Source organism: Trichoderma reesei, assembly GCF_000167675.1.
Source record: "Trichoderma reesei QM6a unplaced genomic scaffold TRIREscaffold_1, whole genome shotgun sequence".
Taxonomy (NCBI): domain Eukaryota; kingdom Fungi; phylum Ascomycota; class Sordariomycetes; order Hypocreales; family Hypocreaceae; genus Trichoderma; species Trichoderma reesei.
The window spans coordinates 2,510,717-2,531,824 of NW_006711148.1; the positions used below are offsets into that span (position 1 = coordinate 2,510,717).

A 21,108-nucleotide genomic window follows, 5' to 3' on the forward strand; every position below is an offset into this window, starting at 1 on the left:
AGCAACCCATTTACTCCGCCATTCGTGCAGGCTTTCCTTCCCACGCTCGTCTCAGCAACTCGTGGATCAAATCAGCTTCAAGCGGCCGAGGACTCCAAAAGGGCTTCTGGAGCAGAGTCGTTACCGCGACGTCAATGTCATCCTCCTTCAGGCCTAGATCCTTCAGACTATATGTAATTCCCAGCTTGGACAATAACCTGTTCAAGCCATTGACGGCATTCCCTTCACTCTCAGGAACATTCTCCGCCAGCACCTTCATCTCGTTGGGGATACTCGGTGCCAGATATGCCAACGCATGAGGCAGTATAATAGCATGTGTCTCTGCGTGCGGTAAATTGAACGTGCCTCCGAGGACGTGGCAAAGCTTGTGATGAAGGGAAACGCCAACTCCAGCAAGGCATTTGCCGCAGAACCAGGCGCCAAGCAGGGCATCTGAGCGGGCATCGACGTCTTGGACATTCCGCATGATCCGTGGCAGAGAAGTGGCCAGTGTCTGGATTCCTTTGATGGCAAACATGCTTGCGATGGGGTTGCCATCTTGAGCATATAGAGCCTCCACTAATACAGGTTGCCTGTGTGAGCGGACTCGACATGCATAATGTGCATGAGATGAGAAGGATTCATTATAACATACCAGCATGAGCCATAGCATTCAGACCACTCGTCGCACTGATCTTAGCAGGCAATGTCAAGGTCAGGTTTACATCATATATGACTACCGCCGGTATCGCCTTTGGATCAACATGAGTCGTCTTTACTCTCTTCTCCGTCTGGCCGACGATGGGCGTCATCTCACTACCCGAATACGTTGTCGGAACCGTGATATGAGGCAGTCCCGTGCGGACAAACAAGGCCTTGCCCAAGCCTACGGCACTTCCGCCGCCAATTGACACAAGACAGTCGGCATCGACGGCTTTGCAGTGCTTCAAGGCGTCCTCGGTGACCTCTGTTGGGGTGTGCATCGTGACGCGATTGAATGAACCGGCAAGCTGGCCATATAGGAGATCTGTAATGGTGTCGACATAAGACGTCTTGGTGGGTGTTGTGAGGATGAGCGGTTTCGAACAGCCAAGCCTGGCGAGCTCTGAGGGCAGCTTGGAGAGGCTGTCTTGCCCAAAGAGCACCCTTTGGCTGTGCTCGTTGTACTCGAAAGATGCCATTGTCTAGAGGTATCGTTTTGTTAGACTTCACTTCAGGGTTACATGCGCGGCGGTTCTTTGTAGCACCAGCGGTTTGTGACAATCACTCACTGAAGATGAAAGTGCCGAGTCGCGTAAGAGACAGTGAAGATTGATAATGTCAGACTGCAGTCGATGATAGCTTGCTTTCTGGGATTATAAGCCGGATCATTGGGCGTTTAGCCGGATGTGCGTTCTAAGTGGCCAAACGCTGACGCAGTCGAACTGTACGTGCTATCAGCATCTTTGCTATGAATCAGCTCTTAGTAACGCCCAGTCAGCTTCATCCAACTCCAGGACGATTCTCTTGTTGTCACGCCTGAACGTTTATCACGTCAACCATATTCGCATTTCATTGCATTTTCGGGAGATTCGTCATCTGGACTCAGCTTCGGTTCCAGACCACTCGCGCTATACATATTGCAAAAGAGCGACGCGTCGACGGACGGTCGAGGAGGAAAGATTCGACAAGCGCATGTTATAGAGGAAAACGATCGGATATATCTTGCCTCTAACATGCCTTCCTTTACTCATTGTTTACCATATGATGTAATTTTATAGTAGCTAACAGATAGCCCGTGTTGAGCGATCATTCCCAGTGGTGATAATCTTTTATCCCTTGAGAGAGATCCTCACTACCTCCGCCCAGACCAACTGTTGCTCAATGCTAATACGAGAACATCCGCTACACGGGAACATAGTCCAGAATGATCAAAGCGCCTCTCACTCTCTCGTGATCTGCATCCCTCAAACCCGTACTTCAGGCTCCCCTACCAAGATGGAATGGACGCATATGTACATCATGTCGTGTCCAACCTCTTGGCGACAATTATACGCTCGTTTCCAACCGGTGCGAGCAAATGGAGCGCTGTTGCGTATGTCCGCAGACGACAGACGTGCTTGTTGAGTGTTGCACGGGCCAAGGTCCAACTACGATCCATGCAGCAAGTGATCCAAAGTGCAGTTTATCCGGCAAATACCTCATAGCGAACAGCTTCACTGAATTCGTTGATGAGGCAACATATGTCGATGATAGACATCGCAGAAGTAGTATATAAACTTGCGGCTGAATATGAAGATAATGGGAGAGAAGAATCGCCGTCATCTCCTCAACATGCTTACTTGCAGCCTATATCAAAGCTGCCAACTGACTCAGCAATACAGCTGCTATCTTCTAATAGCGTCATACTCGCGATATCTCTACATCTTTGAGTGTCCTTCTTCAAGTTAGCTAGTGTAGACTGACAAGCCAAAGAACCTCTTGGATCAGAAACTTGAAGAAAGTTCTTTGACCGTAGTGATCCCATGAAGAAGATACTCGTTTCGGTGTTGGAAGTAGCAACCTTGGCAGTCTGTCGCGCGGAACCATGCGCATCGTCCGCCCCGTGAGCCTCCAGCTTGGACCAAGAACTACTTGGGTCCATCCGCCGGACATCTCAACTTTCACGTAGAGATTCTCGGCTCTCTTTGAACTAGAGCTCTCGGCTTGTTTCATATCCACAGAAAATCTTTCATTCCCAACCGAGACATACATACATATAGAGACATGGCCATCTCTTTCAGAGGCAAAATCCCTAGATTGCTGAAGTCTCCCCATCTGATATACACCATGTCCATCACCATGCCCTTCTCGAAAAGATCACCCCCAGACTATCTTCTCGAAGGCTGCCACGCCCTTGTACCAGAAATCCCAACACCATACGGTTACACACCAAGCTTGCCAGCCGGCATCATCTTTTGCGTCCTATTCCTAGGCTTTACAGCCCTCAACCTCTACCGAAGCATACGATACAGAGTATGGCCGAGCTACATGCTCACCCTTTGCGCCGCCGGTGAGCTCATCGGCTGGGTTGGGCGAGCATGGGCTTCCCGATGCCCCTACAACTCGCAGGCCTTTCCATTGCAGGAGATATGTCTTGTCATCTCCCCAGTTTTCCTCGCCGCAACGCTGTATCTCTACCTCGGCATCTTCATCAAGCTCACGGGTGAAGAGTTCTCCCTTCTCAAGAGGAAGTGGTACATCCGCGTCTTTCTCACAAGCGACATTGTCAGCCTCCTCGTTCAATCCGCAGGCGCAGGTGTAGCAATCGGCGAGCTTGGCGGTACACAAACCGGCTCTTCAACCGGCGTCCATATCGTCGTGGGCGGCCTTGTCTTTCAGTGCATATCAATGATGGCTTTCATTGCCTGTTTTGTGCACTTTATCGTCAAGTCCAGCGGTCATCGGCAGTCCAGGAGCAACGCCTTCGTCGCCGCCACCGCCGTCGGAGTGCTAGCTGTGTATATACGCTGCATCTATCGGACTGTTCAGCTCGCTCAGGGATTTGCAGGATACCTATCGGTTCACGAAGGCTATTTCATTGGTCTGGATGCCATCATGATCGTTATTGCGTATGCGGGGTTCGTCTTCTACGATGCTGGCGTGTTGGACGCATGTGCTACCAAGGTGTCCCGTGAGATCACCGAAGTCATTGCTTAAGATGAGCACTGTTACAGGCGCTCGGGATTATCATATAGAGACTGAAGAATGGTTATCATTCTTGTAGCTTACGATATGGCGAGAATATTATGGTTGCAGCCTCCCCCTCCTTTCTAGTAGATTGACCGACCTGGTCCAGGTAGTAACAGCTCTCGGCGTGACTAACACGACGAACCAACATGCATAACTCAGCCATCCTACCAATCGCTCGACCAATCATTCTTCAGCTTTTCAGCTATGACTGGGATGTCTTTGACCTTTATAGATTGAAATAAAGAGCTGAAATCCCAGTGAAGTAGCTCAATCACTTAGTCTAGATCAGAGATCAGTCACTTGACAGTACCCAATCCGTAATGGACTTGGGTACTCCCTCCCTTCTGGGGGGAGCCCTCTTCACTTTTGCCTCCGTGTTCGAATTGCATCTGTGACATCTTTTTGCCCCTTAAGTATTCTCATTTTTCCCATTTCCATTTGTATATTCCAGTTTTCAGCCATCCTTCCCACACCTTGTCTGATGCTTGGTTTTTCCCTTTCAGCCGTCTCGAGTCTCTGTAGCGTCCTTTTCGTGCATGCTCTTCATTCCTTCTCTCCATCCTTAGAAGATATGGGAACCACAAGTATCACAGCATTGCGCCAATGCCCTCACTGCAATACCTTCAATGCCCGAGGTCCGTCAAGTCAAAATGCATGTACTGTCCCATATGCCTACGTTAGAGTACTAACTACCTAGGTACTGTGGTGGAATTATGAAACTGGGGTCTCTTCCTCCGTCGCTACTGGCATATGGGCCTTGCTCAAAGGACTTTCCGAATGTAATTATAAGATACCCTTCTCCTCCTTATCACCTAGCAATGCCCGTTGATAACCACTGCAACGTGGCCGCCTCGATGTCCTCAGCTAGTTAACAAACTTACGCGTCAGCGTTGAGTTTTCCGTTGAAGTTCGCTCGACCCTGTTGCGAAAGAGTAGTTGCAGGTAGACGTGCCTTTGCCAGAACAAGTACATGCCGTGAACGCCCTAGCCTCGACTTGACCGCACTGCATCAGTCCAAGCATGCTTGGCTTACTCTGGTCCGATATCGTACGAAAACCTTTCGATAACCTCTTAGTTGCATACACAACAGTATACACAATACCAGTGGGAAAACGACACGTGGAATCGAATGTAAACGTCGTCAGGATTCTTCCAGGGTACCCCGTCTTTCCCCTCTCTCACATCAACATACAGCCCTAGGTCACTGGGTCACTCATTCCTTGCAATCTATGCCATTGAGTCATGAAGTCGAGTCTATTTTGACGTTCCTCCTCTCTATTGTCTATATCCTCATATAGTCAACGAAGTCTATCGTGTATCATCTAAAACCGCAAAACAAAGATTTCCCCCCAAGGCCCATCTCATCATACGAGAGAGCACACAGAAGAGTCTAATCCGAGATACTTTTATCCCCTTTTGAAAGCCATTATCCTTCCCACCGAGAAAGACAAAGCAGAGCAACCCAACGCGATCCATTTAAACCATGTTCTCATTCATTCAATCATTGCGCCCAGTGCAGAGCTCCGGGCGTCTTCTCATCGGCCACGACGTACTTGCACTTGGTAAAGTTGCTCCAGAGCTGGCCCAGGAAAGATCGCTCATCGCGGTAGTACAGGTCGCCAAGCACGGGCTTGATGGCCTCGGTGGCTTCTCCGGCATAGTAGAAGGGAATGCGACTAGAAGAATGTTAGTGAATGGCAATTGGCAGCTATAGGTCCAGCTGAAGACTTACGGGAAAAGGTGGTGAACAACGTGGTGCTCAATAATGCAGTGGAAGAGGTGGCGGCCGACAAAGCCAAACTCGCGGTCAACAGTGGCCAGAGCACCCTTGACAAAGGTCCAGTTCTCGGCATCATAGTGAGGCACCTCCATGTGAGTGTGGTGAAGGTAAGTGATGGCAACTAAAAAATGGCACTCCCGTCAGCAATCTTATTCCCTGTTTTGACATTGACACGCCGTGTTTGCGTTTGCATCAGGCTTGAGTGTGACTGTGCGTTTGCTTGGGCGTTTGTTTAGGAGAAAACATACTCAACCAGTGGTGAACCCAGAAGTAAGGCTGCGCGTAAACAAGCAGCATGGTGCCCGTTCCCACGGCTCCCGCGAGCTTGTACAGCGCAAACGCCGTCATGGCAAGGCCGACGTCAGACAGGAAGATGAAGGGAGCCTCGCTGCGGCGGAAGACGGCGCTGTTGGGGCCAAAGTGGCTCTTGCCGAACATGGTCGTGGCAGACTTCTGCAGGCTGTTGCGGCCGGCGGAGATGTTGAACAGCAGGTAGATCTGCCACGCAAACAGCTGGTGGAACATGAGCGTCACGAACTGGTAGGCGGGCGTGTCCTCGAGCATCTCAAGGGCGGCCAGGGTTCGCTTGGCGTAGTCGGGCTTGGTCCGGGGGACAAAGGCCATGTCCTTCTCCATGTGGCCGGTGTACTTGTGGTGGCGGTGGTGAGAGAACTTCCAGGAGTAGTACGGCACCAGCAGGACGGAGTGAGAGAAGAAGCCGACGACGTGGTTCAGCAGAGAGTGCTGGGAAAAGGCGCCGTGGCCGGCCTCGTGGCCCAGAATCCAGAGACCAGTGCAGACGAGGCCCTGGACGAAGCCGTAGACGATCCAGGCAATGGTCCGAAGGGTGGCATCAGGAATGGTGGGAATGTAAGTAAGGGCAGCCCAGCCAAGGGCTCCAATCATGACCACATCGCGCACCAGGTAGCCCATGGAGATGGCCACAGACGGCTCAAAGCAGTGCTTGGGGATGGCGGCCCGAATCGTGTTGATATCGGGGAACCGACTGTCCTCCTCAGGCAGCTTGCTGTATCTGGAGTCAGCAAAAAAAACAGAGCAACGGGTGAAAACTTTTCGGGGCAGAAAAAGCCTTCATGAGACTAGCAGGACTACTGACATTGAGCCCACGGCGCCTCCCCTCTTGGTGACCGTCGTGGTAGTAGCCATCGTGAAGTGGACAAAGGCCAGCAACTCAATGGATGAAGAAAGTTGGGAGTATGAACTGAGGACTCTTCCTGAGCGAGAACAGCCGTCCTGATTGCCTTTTAAACCCACACCAGCAGCCCAACTGTAAGGCAGAAAACGCTGGGAAAAAGGGAGCTCCATAGTCAGGCACGGCATCAAATTTTCCACTTCCACTTCCCCTTTCGCCCTCTAGCTTGGTCGTCCTGATCCATTTTTCGTGTCGTGTCCCTTATCTGGCGGCATCTGGTTGGTGGCGTTAACACCTGTGACCTGCGGAGTGGTGGCGGCACTGCTGGCGTTGGGAGGTACCCCCTGCTAACGGGGCTCTGCAAGCAGGCTCTGCCAACATGCTGTGGTGAGGGACCCCCTCGCTCGCCCAGACCGCTCGGAGGCGATCCCAGAGTGAGCTAATATTAACCTGAAATGAGATCTCTGACGGAGCGAGTGCTGCTGACCCTTTACCGCCCAAGATCCACGGCCTGTGGTTGGCCAGCAGCGAGCCTCAACCGCCACGATCAACAGTCCTGAGCCCGCTAAGGCTGCACGTGTCGGCCGGACCAGAGCCGCTTTGGAGGGGGCTGGCATCTGGCTCTAGGGGTCTCTGGGTGATTTACTGTTTCCCCTTGGGGGGAACAAGGCAAATCAGGCCAACAAAGGAGAGCAAGGGGGCGCGCTAAGCACGACGATACACGTACTTGCAGTGGCACTTGTTGAGGCCAAAACCCTCGTTTGTGGGGGTCCCTGGCCCAGGACCCCTGGATTTAGTCCACTTTCGGCCTGGACCCCTTTAGGGCTTGTTTTCGAATTGGCCAATCGCTGCGCTTGGGGCCCAGTTATTACGGCCTTCTGCTGCGTCTTGCGAGCTTCCAGAATTATCATGTGAAACTGCCCGCTCAACAACCACATACGACCATAGGTAGTGGAAAATTCGGGGTCCCGTCTGCTCCCCCATAGACAAGCCACTGACCGGCAGATTAGTAGTTGGGTGGGTGACCACCAGCGAACACCGGCTGTTGTATGTTTTTTTCGCTCTTTTTGCCCTTGGATTCGTCTTCTTTTGCTGCCGTGGCTCTCGGATACGGTTCGATATAGGCCCAATTTGTCCGGCCACCAGACACATACGACCATATCCATTGGAAAATACGGGATCCCGTCTGCTCTCCCAGAGTCAAGCCAATGAGAGGCAGATTAGTAGTCAGGTGGGTGACCACTGGCGAACACCGGCTGTTGTATGTCTTTCTTTTTTTGCTTCCATCCCACTTGGCATCTTTTTGTGTTTCCACACCATGGAACAAGTTGCATATTAGTATCGTGCATGTCATCGGGCACGTGCGTGACGCGTCCATCCAATGAGAAGGTTACCGATTGTCTTATCGAGATCTCAGTCCACACACACACATCATTCACATACACCCCTGAGCGTTACAAAGATTAGCTCAGTACAGATCAATAAAAGCCGGCAGAGATAGGGTAACCTGCAAAGCAGTATATCATAGCATTATTAGAGAAAGAAGTCATAGAACATCCAATTGTATCATCGCGATGTGTAGAGCTACCCTTGATGATGGCTCTAGCGTGTACATAAGCCCATACTGTACATATCACAGCGTTTAATCTGTAACCATGCATTTAAGAGGCTGGTGGACACTTATATATCTACTCATTCTACACAGTACACACATGCTCTTCTTCAGACGTGCCGTGTCGAATTCGCTTAGATCCATCTCAATAATAGACGATGAAATTGAGAACGATATGCTACATACCCTGCCATTCCCATCAAGAGAGGCCCGCTTTAAAGTGAGATGCCGTAACGTTATTGACATGTAGATTTGGCATCAGGCTGCACCCAAAGCTCGCCTTTTCTCATCTTCTCCTGTCCTCTGAACCTCGGACGGTAAACCCTCCCTCGAAAACTTGAAAAATAGCACCTGCCCAGAGTCACATCCTATCACCACCATGCGGCCTTGGACACGACAGGCCAAAAGGTCGGAACTGTCTGGACGGTACTGAGTTGGCAAGAATATCAGGTTCTTGTTGTTCCATGTGATCCAATCGCGATCTTCGCTTATGCCATACCGACACCATTTCGGAAGCTTGCTGCGAACCAGAACAGCCCTTTTCGGATCCGGCACCTCGCCTGACTCGAAGACCGATCCCGAAGGAGTAGACGCCTCTATTGGTATTGGCCAGGCGCCTATCTCTGTTAATAAGTGCCCCTCTCTGAACTGTATTGACGTGAAGAGTTGACTTGAGCTTTCGGGGCTCAGGACTTGCTCGCAAAGACTGGTCTTCAGGTTCCAAATCCTTACAACTCCGCCCACGTCGCAAGACAGAACTCGCATCTCGTCTTCCGTAAAGGCAAGGCCTCTTATCCTTCTTTCAGAGGTACTTGCCATGGTAGTCCATGGTTTCTCTTGATCGCCATCCAAATCCAATTTCCAGATCATGACCTTGAGGTCATCCCCACCTGATGCTAGGTAATTGCCCTTTGGAGAAAACGTGACGGCAAAGACGTAGTCACTGTGAGCATCCTCGCCACTGAACAACCTCTCTTCTTGATTGCCATTGCCCCTATCCTTCGAGATGTCCCACAACCTGACGGATCTATCGTCAGATGCCGATGCCACAAGGTTTCCATCTGGCGATACTACGGCGCATCGTACCCAGTCTGAGTGGCCGCGAAGAGTGTGCTTTCTATTCTGTTGCTTGGTGTCCCAAACGCGAACTGTACAGTCTTTCGAGGCCGAGACCAAGATGCTGCCATCGATAGAAAAATCAAGGGATGTGACGTTCAGTTCGTGGCCCATGAGCGAGCATATAGCACCCCCTTTGTCGCAGTCCCATAGACAAATTCAGCCGTCAGAAGAGGCCGAGGCATAGAGGCTATCATCTGGAGAAAAAGCGACAACATTGATTGTGGTGGTGTGCCCTGGTTCGGATGGTAAAGCTTGGAGCTCTCTTGGCTCATCATGACTCGCGTCAACGTTCTGGGGAGTGCTGATGTCCCAGACGCGCAAGGTCGAATCCGTCGATGACGATATTAGCTGTTGTCCCGAGGAGTTAAAATCTAGCGAGTATATCGAGCTGCTGTGTCCGCGCAAGACCCTCTCAATCCTATAAAGGTGGCCGTCCTCGGATCCCTCCCTCGTCCATATCCTGATAGTAAGGTCAGATGACCCAGATGCGAGGCGTGTGCTGTCGGACGAGAACGAAACACAGTTGACGTAGTCTCCGTGTCCCAACAGGTTACATAAGCTATCTCGCACTTCGATTGCCTCCTCTCCCTCCTTTTTTTCAGATGTCGACCAAACACGCACAGTTTTGTCATCCGAACCAGAAGCTAGATAATACGAGTTGTGAGAGAACGCCAGTCCGTCGATAGGCTCCACGTGCCCGATGTAGGTGTGGCGTAATTTGTTACTGTGCCAGTCCCAAAGGAAAACCTCCGGACCTTGGGTATAGGCCAACAGAGCAGCATTTGGGCTGAACTTGACAGCCCTTATGGCGGAGCCCGGTTTATACTGTAAGTTCAACTTCGACTCTTCCCAGTTGTCGGCTGGGTCAGAGGGTCTTTGGAAAAGGAACGCAGTCCTCTTTTTTGTTGCCACAAGCTCCCTTCCGCTTGGTGAAAGATGAGCGTCTTCATAATAACCTGGCGTGGATTGTAGAGATTTGAGACGAGTTCCGGTATTTGAATCCCAGAAATGGACGGTAGGTCCAGAAATTGCTACCAGCAGCCGGTCAGGGGTAAACAGGACCTGTGTCACATAGCCGCCAACTTTGAATGCTTCCTGCGCCTTGAATGTCTCAGCATCCCAGAGTCGCACCCAACCATCATCTCCTCCCGAAGCAAATAGTCGACCATCTGGCGAATAACAGCAGCACCGGACCCAGTCCTCGTGCTCCCGGAGGACATGAATGGGCTGAAAAAGGGCTGCACTGGGCTCTATATGTGGAATACTCTCCAACCATGGAAACGCCTTTTCCAGCAGTCTCTTCCTCAACCCAGAGTCGCTGGGCAGGAATGGAAGGCTGTATCTGGGGCTGAGACTTTCAAGAGATTTAATAGACTGTCGAAGATTGAGCAACCACAGAATCTGTTGGACGTTCTCAGTGAATTGAGTATGCGGATTGGGGGTTTTAGAACATTTCTGAGGCGTAGCGGGACAACGCGTTAGATCTTGTCTCATCTATATGGAAACGGAGCTCTGGCTCTTACCGGTTTTCGAAGAGATGTCGTGAGTTTTCGAAGCCATACAGCAGCTTCCGCGAGCAGTTTTTGAGTTGCAAGGACTTCGGCCCACTCCAAGAAGTAGTTGTTGAAGAACTGGTTGACATCCTGGATAGCATCATTGAGATCCTTATCGTTATTGATACTACACAAATGTTGCATCCAGTTCATTACCACGTACGTTTCCGAGCCGGATACAACTTTAGCAGTGGCGTTCTGCAAGCATCGCCTCATCACCCTCAAGTGTTGCGCCGAGATCCTCTCATCGCCGTGGAGAGTGTCCCGGACAAATTCCTTGGCCGATGGGTGGACATAGCAAACTTTGCCCGCATGAACTTTCAGAAAGAATGAGCACATCTTCTGCACAACGATGTCCAGGTCCACATATGGTGGCATTGTGACTAGGCTTCTCACTTCGGACTTGTGCAGAGCGCGGAAGCTGATGGCCGTTGTAACCAGAAGATCGCGACACATGGTTTGATCGTCCAATGAATCAAATTTGTCGATCGCCAGGTAAGCTTCGAGGTACAGGTCTCTGATCTCCACAGGCAGCTTATCCACGATTGCGATTGCATTCCACGGTAGTCCATGTTCTACAATGCGACGACAAGCCATGTCCACCCACAACAGGTTAGGAGGAGCCTTGGCGATGAGTTTCTCGTTGACTTGGTTGCGAAATGAATCCTTGAAGCGTGCCTGGCGGCCAACCTCCGCCAGCTTGAAAGAGATATACTCTCTGACAACGTCTTGATTCAACCTCGGCAGATACCGCTTGTCGTCTATTTTCAATGTCCCTTGTGCGATGATGCTCTTCGGCAAAAGTTCTACGGGGCCCTGATGGTGCTCCGTAGATACTCGGGGGCGGTCAACGGAAACCAGCCATCTAATATGCGGCGATCTTTGTGAAGTTTTGATGATCAATTGGATCAGATCGTCTATAGAAGGCCCTGAACATAACGGCGATTCCGAATTTTCATTGGCGCATAGCTCCTCGATGGCATCAACAATGATGTACGTAAATTCCAAGTTTGCATCGCCATCGGGGATTCCGTCGATCATCCTATAGAGCACTGTCGATAATGCGTAGAAGTCATTTGGATCATTGAAAGTAGTTCGACCTGTAGAGCTGAACTGATTCTCCATGTGACCCACGAGAGATGGCTGCGACTTGAGTATCTGCCAAATAAGACTCTTGAGGACTTGAGTCGCGTAGCCATGAGGTTGGTCGTGACTATCGCAAAAGAAATATGCCAAGCTAAAACTTTCAATGCTCAACAATGCTCTGCGCTCCTCCAAGAGACCTTGTACTACGGCCCGCATAAGCATCGTCTTTCCCGCACCAGGAGGGCCCGTCACCCAGAGGACGCGGTTGCAAGGTCCCTCGGGGCGCTCTCGGCCAGAGAAGAAGCTACTAAACTCTTCGGTCTGGCTTACCCAGCTGTACAAGAGAGGCAGGACGTAGGCGTTGCCAGATGTTGCCTCCGATGGTGGCGGTTCAATCGGCTGCAGCTTGGCCCTCAGTCCATCTAAGCCGTCGTTGAGTGTTCTATCAACGTCTGTATCCGGGCTTTCTCTGGACATCTTCGCATGATCAAACAGTTCGCGTAGTCGTGATGATACTTCGAAGCCTTTCAATTCGCTGATCAGATCGTCCTCCCTCTCGAGTAAGCGCCGTTTTGTGGTTTCGAGATAGTCGTATGGCTCTCGCCAGCGTCCTGAACTCGCCGAAGCCACATACTCTTGAACTGTAAATAGCAGAACGACTTCGTACAGTCGTATGATTTTATCCCTCAATCTGCTATAGTAGGATTCCGATAGATCGTCTGCCCTTCGGTCAAGAACGAGGATGGAAAGGCCTAGGTACCAATCCAGTTTTGGTATCACCTCGGTGACCCCCCAACGGGTGGCCTCCGAAAGGAACTCTTGCTGAAGAGCACCCTAAAGTTCTCATGGTAAGTAAATGTTTTTAGAGATCAACTGTCTCAGTCAATTGGCCATTTACCTCAATAAATAGACATGCTGCAGCCCATGGAAGAGAAGCGTAGCTTGAGCTCGCGAGAGATGGCTGTAAAAGGTCCCGGAGGCAACGGTAAGTCTCTTCATTGAGAGTCTCGTCACTGCTCTTCGCATTGCCATGCTCCTTGAGAAATACTTGGATGACGCGACTCATACGTCTTCGCATCATCAAGGTGATAGAGTGGACAGAATTCTCGTCGGAGGTTGCAGTAGAGGTCATTTGGTGCTCGGACTCATCTTCGAGGTCCCTTCTAGCCAGGTAGTTGTCGACCATCTCTGCATAAAGATCAAATAGAACGCTGTAATTGCGCTGCAATCGGCCATATGTAACGTCCCAGAGCGCTGCCGTCTCGCTTTCTGCATCAAATAGGGGCGGAAGGTTTGACAATTGAGAGGAATTGTCATTGCTCCCGTTCGAAACACTAGCACTGGAGACTCTCTTTAACAAACCGCTAGCGTCAGAGGATGTTGTCAAGACGGGGTTACCATCGACGCCTTCATTGAACTCTTCGGCACTGTTGCCTTCCAGAGCTGGTTGACCTTCAGCTTCAGTCCCACTTCCTGCCGCCTCTGGCACGTCAGTGTTAGTAGAGCGGGCGATGTCTAAGGAGGTTGTCAAGAAGGGGTCGCCATCGACGCCAGCACTGGACACTTCAGCACTGTTGCCTTCCAGAGCTGGTTGACCTTCGGCTTCGTTCCCACTTCCTGTCGCCCTTACCACGTCAACGTTGGCAGAGTTGGCGATGTCCGTAACCCTAACGGTCGTCTCCGGGTTCTCCTCTAGGGCAATATCTGACTTTCCCCACATATTGACTTTCTTCTTACGGAAAAACTGGACAAGACTGCCCTTGGTGGTGGTGGCGAATCTTCCAGTGAATTTCTGTAATCTGTCTGGCTTCGTCATGGCTCTGGATTTGTTGACGCGAGGCGAATGAAAGTGGACTTCGGATGCTGATGTATGAACGTAAGCTGTTGATGATCAAGAGCCCAAATCCAAAGGTACTTGGTCTGATCTCTCAGCTGAAACCCAGGTCGTTTGCTAACTTACAATGACACTGGTGGCATTGTAGCTTAGATAGTAACGAGGATTGAGGAAGAGAGTGGAAAAGCTGAACTCTACCTTACTTGCCCTTCCTGGGTACAGCTGAGGTAGGTAAATCTCACGTGCAGACATACTATACCTTAAGTACCTTACCGATTAGATATCTTACCTGACAAGCCCAAGGCGTCTCCAATCACGGGCTGGATGGCGATAGCTACCTAAGGTAGGTAGGTCAGGTAGGTGACCAAGGTTAGAAGGGCATGTATCGGATGTACATATACACCGACGGCTGAACAGGGGTTGGTGAGCAACAACACTCGAAGTGCATAACCCTAAGGTACTAGGAAATAGACAAAGGAAACTTGTTCAGCTATCATTCGCCCAGAAGCACACAACATGCGGCTCAAGCGCAGGAAGGCACCCGCCTGAAGACGCCTTGCAAGGGAGGCAAGCTACCGCCAAGAGCTGAAATTGGAGCCTAAGCCTCGTCATTAGAGCCCGACAATATCATGGCCACGGTGCCCCCACTGCTCTCAACCACTGTTGGCAGCGCCGAGGCACATCTCGGAACCATTGACTATTTCATTACGTTAAACATGCGCTTCGGTTGGACGTCTACTACAGATAAGACCTGTAGTAGCTCTATCAAGATATACGAGTATTAACTCTGTTAGATGAACCTGACAAGCAGGAGGAAGACTTGCCAGTATATATACTTCCACAAGTCCAGGACACCGCCGCCCAGACGTAGCCTATTTGCGTACAGAATCAAGCTATCAATAACAATGGCTGATTTGTGGGTTTACGATAACACTGGAGATGTCGACGACGACGACGTGTACCGGGACTCATGCCCAAATTTGAATCTTTTACCGGCTTCAGCTCCAGTGATCGACACCGATCTGTACATCAACCAGAATGCCCCGGCAACTCAGGCACAGGGAAGCACAAAGTCTCATCAGACCCCTGTCCCGGGCGGCATTACGCTCCTTGATTCGGGAGATAGGTCGGACTACCACTTCTCTGTTGAAAGGTTGGCGTGGGTCGATGGATGGCAGGAGACCGCGGAGGTCATGGGAAAGCTGGTGCACAAGCAGCCCATGACACTCGTCGTGCTCAAGTTCGTTCTGCAACCTTTCCATCCAGATGTCAGGGTAGAGACTGTTAAGGCAACGCTGCAGTTCAAAGACACGGATCAGCAGCGCGGAGACGACCCAGAGGTTCAAGCCTGGGCTCCCTTCCACGAATGGGAAGACTGGAATGCAACAAATGTGCAGGAAAAGGCCACGACCAGCGTGAATGCAACGGCAAGCGGCGGCTATGCTGGCGCTTCTCTTTCACTCGGTTGGGGCAAAGGCCGAGACATCTCCTGGGATAGGACAGCTTTCGACGAGGGCCGATCGATCCTGGTGAAGAGCAGGCGCAGACAGCGGCCGATCGGCGTGACATGGTTTTTGCAGCAGAACAAATCGCAAAACCTAGGAGTTCCGCCACAGTTCTGGGTGGCAGTCCTTATCAAGAGGTCAACCAACTTGCAGCCGTATCTTGCCAAGTTTCGGTTGGATGTGCGGACTGGCACACTCCGTGACCGGAAGCGAATAGGCCTTGAGTTTTTGCGAATCAAGCCGGGCGATACTAGCGCATTCACGGCGACCCCAAACCCTGGCGTGTGGGATGAGATGAATTGTCATGGAGAAGGTGAAGACATCAGGGACAGCGGCAGAGTCGATCTCAACAACCTGGGGCAGTTGCTAGCGAAAGACCGGACGGCGCTGGCGGGGACATGGGGCCCTCAGTATCGACGGTCGGCTCCCGGTGGAAAAGAGGCGAATGGACATGAGGTTGCTGCCACCGCTGGCCTACCGCCTGATGCAACCCTTGCGGCTGCTCCAAGCACTAGGGCGACTGAAAATCCAGTTCCTCCAGAAGCTGAAGCAGAGGCTGCGGCTCAGAGGGAGGAAGCCCGAGATGCTGATAAGCCATCAGTGCCTGAGGCAAGACAGCCGGCCCCTCTTATCATCGCCCCGGGACAACAGCCGCCGCGGGCCGGGCCGGTGTGTGACTTGCTTATGCCCCCACAAACAGCGGTTGGCGCAGGTACTCTGCCCAGCCCAGACCTCGAGGCGGACGTTACGGGGAGCGCAGGTACCGGTACTTGGAGGAGGTTGGTGGCCCTGGAGGCCAGAGCGGCGCAGGCGGAGGCGCGACTGGCTGCTCAGGACCAGCTGATCCTGCGACTTCAACAGGCTGTGGATGTGAGGGATGCCCAGCTGGCCAGGATGGAGCAGGCCATGCGCGTGGCTGCGGCGGCGCTTTCGCTTGGGTAAGGTAGGTAGGTAGCAAGGGACATACCTGATACGTCGGTGGGTGGGTGTGGAAGTACTTGTCTCTGCAGGAGATTACCTACCTACCTACCTACCTTAGGTACCTATGAATGATCAGATGTCAAGTCTCTGAGTGATACAGATGAAAGAGTCTCGGTTTGCCCAAAGCTTCCAGAGTTGCACCCTCCGGCCAGTGACGGTCATCACATGCAGTACCGCGTTATGCCAGAGGTTCCATCCCTGTAGCTGTAGGTATCGCTGGGCGCAGGATGCTCTCCATCGGATTGAACATTCCTTTGGCTCCGTTGCCTTAGCTAGGTACCTTATGTCTGTTTGCTTCTTCCCTCATCTTCGCCCCGACTGCCGCTACACCTGCGGCTGAAATGCCCTGCCCGGCTCCGTCTGACAGACTTGACGCTTCTGACCTATTTCGTCAATCATCTCCGCCTGTGCAGTGAGGGGTTGCAGGATGTGGCCGGTGTTGCCGCGCCGGTCAGCTTTCGGTGTCAAAGTCCTCGTCAAGCCTATCAGGATGACACCCTCACTTCCCAAGCAGGCTCTCAGCAAGGAATTTCAGCCTCCAGATGCCATCAGCGAATGACAACCCTTATTCAATGTTGGTGAAAAGGTTGGGGATATCGCCGACGGGTGGGGGCAAGCATTCGTGTGCCGTCTGTCCTTCTACCAAAGAAGAAGACTGTTACTGCAGGTTCAGATCCATGCTGCAGAAGCTTAGGTTATTTAACAGAAAGGAACCGCGTGAGACTTCCGACGTCTAGACTTCCGATCTATAGTTGCTTTTACATACCTACGAAGAAGCTTATACCGAAGCTCATACGAGTTTTCTGAAGCCATTCCGCACAAAACCGGATTGATGTGCATCCTCGTGGCTTCAGGGACTTTCTGCCTCTAGCTTCCACTTCCCCAGCCTCAAACTGCCCGCAGTGTACTTTGGTAATGGTCTTAACTGGCAAAGTCGGCTCAATGGGTGACGAAAAAAAACCCAACGCTATGGAGGAAATTCACACCAACATTGACAAGATCGAGACGACCTGGGCCGAGGCAGTCAAAAACAATGACGGTAACTTTGCGGGAAAACTGAACAAAAAAGTCGAAGATCTGTTTGACAAGATGACCGCGGCGCTAGAAGAGGCCAAGACCGCCAATACCACGACTCGCATGGTGTCCGCTATCGAAGACTTCCTCTTTAAAGGCGACTTGAAGAAGAAGCACATCGACGGATGCATTCTCTGGCTCCTCCTCTGGTCAGCGGCAGGGCTGAAACACGAGACATCCCAGACATCGGGTGCCGACGAGGCTATTTTTGGCATGGTCATGGAGCGATACCCATATATGGCCTTTGACAATCCCTCCTACTCGAAGCTCAAATTCAAGGAGCCTGGTTCATACAAGTCCATCAAAGACCAGTGCCCGATCGAGGCTAAAGAATGGATCGAATGGCGCCAAGGTCACCATTTCCACCAGAAACTTGAGGGTACGCCCTTCCACCGCGCCGCCAAAAAAGGCAAATCCGCCATCATCAGACTCATCAGAAGTTCACTTGCCAAGATCGAGGAGTCCCACCATGGGCCAATCTACGCGCTCATACAAGGCGAAGATCCCTCCAAGCAGAGAACAACGGCGCTGCAACAAGTCATTCACGCGCGACATGGCAGCGTAGCAACGCTAGGTGAGCTTTTGGCATTTGAATGCTTAGCAGCCTCGCCGGATCTCGATAAGATCTTTGCCGACGCTGTTGAGGTTGGCACAGAGAATATTGTCGATGTCTTCCTTACGCAAGACAATCTGAAAAAACGCTTTGCGAAAAGCGACAATATACTCAAAGCAATGAGGAAGGCAAAGGGCAGTCTCGAAGTGGGACAACAATATCTAAGGATCGTCAAAAAACTCATTGATTTGATCCCCCCGGAAGAAACACTGGCCGATGAGGTCATTGAAACCATCATCGAGCAACAGGCTATGGGTGAGCGTGATCAAACTCAAGGCTCCGTTGCTTCGTCAAAAGAACAGCTGGGCTGGATTGATATTTGGAAGGCAGCACATGCAAGACCAACATCGATATCCACCGAAGTCAAATCCAAGTTGCTCCATCTTGCTGTTTACTATCAAAGCCTTGCTCTTGTAACCGAATTCCTCCAGCATCCACGATACTCCAAATCGGTTGCGCATCAAGTGCAGCTGCTGAAGACCAGCAATCAAGGCGACATCTCCGCCCAGAACCCACACTATCCTCTGTGGTACCACAACAACAATGCATGGATTAAGGGCTCCGCATGGAAAAATCAGGATATTTCGTCCAAAATACGATCCATGTTAGTATATTCGACAGTTCGGCAAGCGAAAAAGATGCGGGACTTGTCAGAGATCTTCTACAAATCAGATCGTGAGTATACTTACATCTCCCGATTTCCAATACAATCGATTTGCATATCGTAGATATTATATCTCTCAGAACACTTCAAACTAATCCAATGCATATCTGTTTTAGAATTCGGTAAGAAAGCCGCCACATCCGACTTTTCCGCTATCGGCAACATAAGAATAACATGACTTACAAAAGTCCGCGAGTTGTGTCTCGACCTGTCGCATTTCAACTCCAAGTTGCACCGCGTATCAAGTTTTGTGGATTCTTTCATCTATCATTCGCAGAACGATTCGTTGCTTTCGTATGAAGAGACACTTCGCTATGTCGAGTTCCCTGCCCTAGACTTGAAAGTGGACGACAGGGAGACGTTTGGAGACAATAACCATCTCTCAGTTCAACACACAGAGGTCTTCAGGCTCCTCACCTGGCTCCAGGAGAAGATGCATGTGAGGCACATTATTCAACTCAAAGTCCCTGACAGGCTGATCAATCCCCACAATGAGAACTGCATAGCCAGGTTTGTTAACATGTACGGGGTTGAGTGCCTGGATTGGAGATGTTTAGATTTGTCGATCTCGATTTTCAGTTCACCTGCAGCCAAGGGCAAAACAAATGCCGACACTGATTCTATGAAGGCTAAGGAGAAGATCAAAGAATTGCATTTATACTCAAGCGGCAAAAGGGCTGTCATCGATCACTGGTTAAGCGATGAGGGTATTCCAACTCTCACCAAGGCGAGTGTCTCCACCTTCTATCCCCTCAAGAACAGCATTGACATCTTGTCACATTCAGTTGCTAACAACGGGTGTCCAAGGGTGTAGCTCGAAGAACTTCATATCCATATCGTTCGAGTATGGCATCACGATCTTTTATAGGAACGGGATTCTTTACCTGATAGGGAGCTAATGTGATACATCATAGGAAACTGTGACGGAAGAGTACTGCAAAGAACTCATACCGTTCGTCTTTAACGGCTTGAACGCTATGAAAGCTAGACACTCCGATAGACCGACGTGCAATTTCAATCTGAATTACTCTACGGTGGACTCCATGTTTTGGAACCCAACGCACACTCTGGTCGATTTAAACGAGATGTGAGTATTCCACCATTTGATGATTTGACCTTTGGATGCGGAATGACTACTTGTATCTCTGTTGTGGATCGAGCCTTTACTAATCAATACAAACTCGACAAAGTGCCCATAAGGTCACGCCTCGTCTTGCCAAATTCCTCAAGAGCCTCGGTGAGTACATTCCTCGCAGAGAAGGTCAAACCCAGAAGATACTTCGCCGCACTCGGGTGGCGATAATCGATAATGGTGTGTTGAGCATCACGCCGAGGCCAGATGACACAGCTGGAGGGGGACAGAACAAGGAAAGCAGCAAACATGAAGACAATGAGCCAATCAGGACCCCTGGCACCAAGGAAAGCTTTAGTGTTTCAAGCGCCAGGGAAAGCAGCTCTAGCACGGCTTTTCATGAGAGCCAGAGTCATGATACGTCCGGACGGAGGAGACTTTCGTCAAGAATCAAGAAGGGCCGCTCTTTTGTAGATGAAGGATCAAAACTGTACCCTTGGCACCTTGCTTCCGATCCTCATGGTACGCAAATGGCGAATCTCATCTGCGCCATGGACCCGTTCTGCGAGCTTTATGTCGCGAGAGTGGCCGAAGGCAAGTATGGCATCACGCCAGACAGGGTTGCCCGGGTAAGTGTGTCCATTAACAAGCTTCCGTCGATGTACATGCTCACCGTCTGTCCCCCATGTAAGGCGATCAAATGGGCCCTTGAAAACCAGGTGGACATCATTTCCATGAGCATTGCCCTTCTTGACAAGGGGAACGAGATGCAACACTGGGTGCACAAGGCCAAGGAAAAGGGCGTCGTCATCGTCTGCAGCACCCACGATGAAGGAACTCGCTCACTTACATCGTACCCGGCCGAGTGGAAACCGGGGCTCATCATCACATCATGCGATGAGTACGGACGCCTACTGCACAACATCGACAACAGCAAATATGACTTTGCGGTACAAGGACACAACGTATCAGCCGGTGTCATACCTTTCATTGAGTCGAGCGACTCCATTACAGGCAGTTCCGTTTCGACAGCTCTGATCGCCGGCCTTGGCTCGCTGATTCTTACCTGCCACAAAGTGGCACACCTTGAAGCACAGCAGCCGGAAACTACCAGCATAGACCTGGAAAGCAGTGAGATATTCCCTTACGCAGAGGGACAACTACAGATGGTTGAAACACACTTAAAGTCTATGGTGGCGGAGGGCACACGACATGTTGTGCTGGAGAGATTCGGCAAGATTGATTCGACCACCAAGCAAGGTGATAATGTTTACGCCGACAAGGTGCTGAAAGAATCGTTTCACATGCGGGATGCGATATCAAAAGATTGAATGGGTGAAGGAAGTGGCAAATATCAGCTTGCCGGAGCCTA

At 51.0% G+C, this 21,108-nt stretch overlaps 7 protein-coding genes across 7 annotated transcripts; 3 read left to right on the forward strand and 4 right to left on the reverse strand.

The window, feature by feature from the left end:
* Positions 1-10: 10 nt before the first annotated feature.
* TRIREDRAFT_2038 (uncharacterized protein) lies at positions 11-1,160 on the reverse strand (the record flags this gene model as incomplete). The annotated part of the gene is made up of 2 exons (XM_006960883.1): positions 11-558; positions 635-1,160. 2 exons carry the CDS (start codon positions 1,158-1,160, stop codon positions 11-13), a joined length of 1,074 nt encoding a protein of 357 aa, XP_006960945.1.
* A 1,672-nt stretch (positions 1,161-2,832) lies between these two features.
* Positions 2,833-3,582, forward strand: TRIREDRAFT_41325 (uncharacterized protein; the record flags this gene model as incomplete). The annotated part of the gene is made up of 1 exon (XM_006960980.1): positions 2,833-3,582. A coding segment is annotated over one exon (750 nt), but the record flags the coding sequence as incomplete, so codon positions are not given.
* Positions 3,583-5,191: 1,609 nt separating this feature from the next.
* Positions 5,192-6,779, reverse strand: TRIREDRAFT_74228 (uncharacterized protein; the record flags this gene model as incomplete). The annotated part of the gene is made up of 4 exons (XM_006961752.1): positions 6,588-6,779; positions 5,719-6,497; positions 5,423-5,591; positions 5,192-5,366 (listed from the first exon to the last, which is right to left on the reverse strand). Exons 1-4 carry the CDS (start codon positions 6,635-6,637, stop codon positions 5,192-5,194), a joined length of 1,173 nt encoding a protein of 390 aa, XP_006961814.1. The 5' UTR covers positions 6,638-6,779.
* Positions 6,780-7,532: 753 nt separating this feature from the next.
* Positions 7,533-7,688, reverse strand: TRIREDRAFT_43401 (uncharacterized protein; the record flags this gene model as incomplete). The annotated part of the gene is made up of 1 exon (XM_006960992.1): positions 7,533-7,688. A coding segment is annotated over one exon (156 nt), but the record flags the coding sequence as incomplete, so codon positions are not given.
* Positions 7,689-9,150: 1,462 nt separating this feature from the next.
* Positions 9,151-10,551, reverse strand: TRIREDRAFT_53862 (uncharacterized protein; the record flags this gene model as incomplete). Its single annotated transcript, XM_006961753.1, has 3 exons — positions 9,151-9,485; positions 9,633-10,179; positions 10,438-10,551. Coding segments are annotated over 3 exons (996 nt in total), but the record flags the coding sequence as incomplete, so codon positions are not given.
* A 4,181-nt stretch (positions 10,552-14,732) lies between these two features.
* On the forward strand, positions 14,733-16,381 carry TRIREDRAFT_103059 (uncharacterized protein; the record flags this gene model as incomplete). Its single annotated transcript, XM_006961292.1, has 2 exons — positions 14,733-16,270; positions 16,372-16,381. 2 exons carry the CDS (start codon positions 14,733-14,735, stop codon positions 16,379-16,381), a joined length of 1,548 nt encoding a protein of 515 aa, XP_006961354.1.
* An 847-nt stretch (positions 16,382-17,228) lies between these two features.
* TRIREDRAFT_103060 (uncharacterized protein) lies at positions 17,229-21,067 on the forward strand (the record flags this gene model as incomplete). Its single annotated transcript, XM_006961293.1, has 7 exons — positions 17,229-18,675; positions 18,781-18,786; positions 18,853-19,174; positions 19,244-19,472; positions 19,579-19,751; positions 19,855-20,356; positions 20,387-21,067. The coding sequence occupies 7 exons, from the start codon at positions 17,229-17,231 to the stop codon at positions 21,065-21,067; spliced, it is 3,360 nt and encodes a 1,119-aa protein (XP_006961355.1).
* Positions 21,068-21,108: the final 41 nt, after the last annotated feature.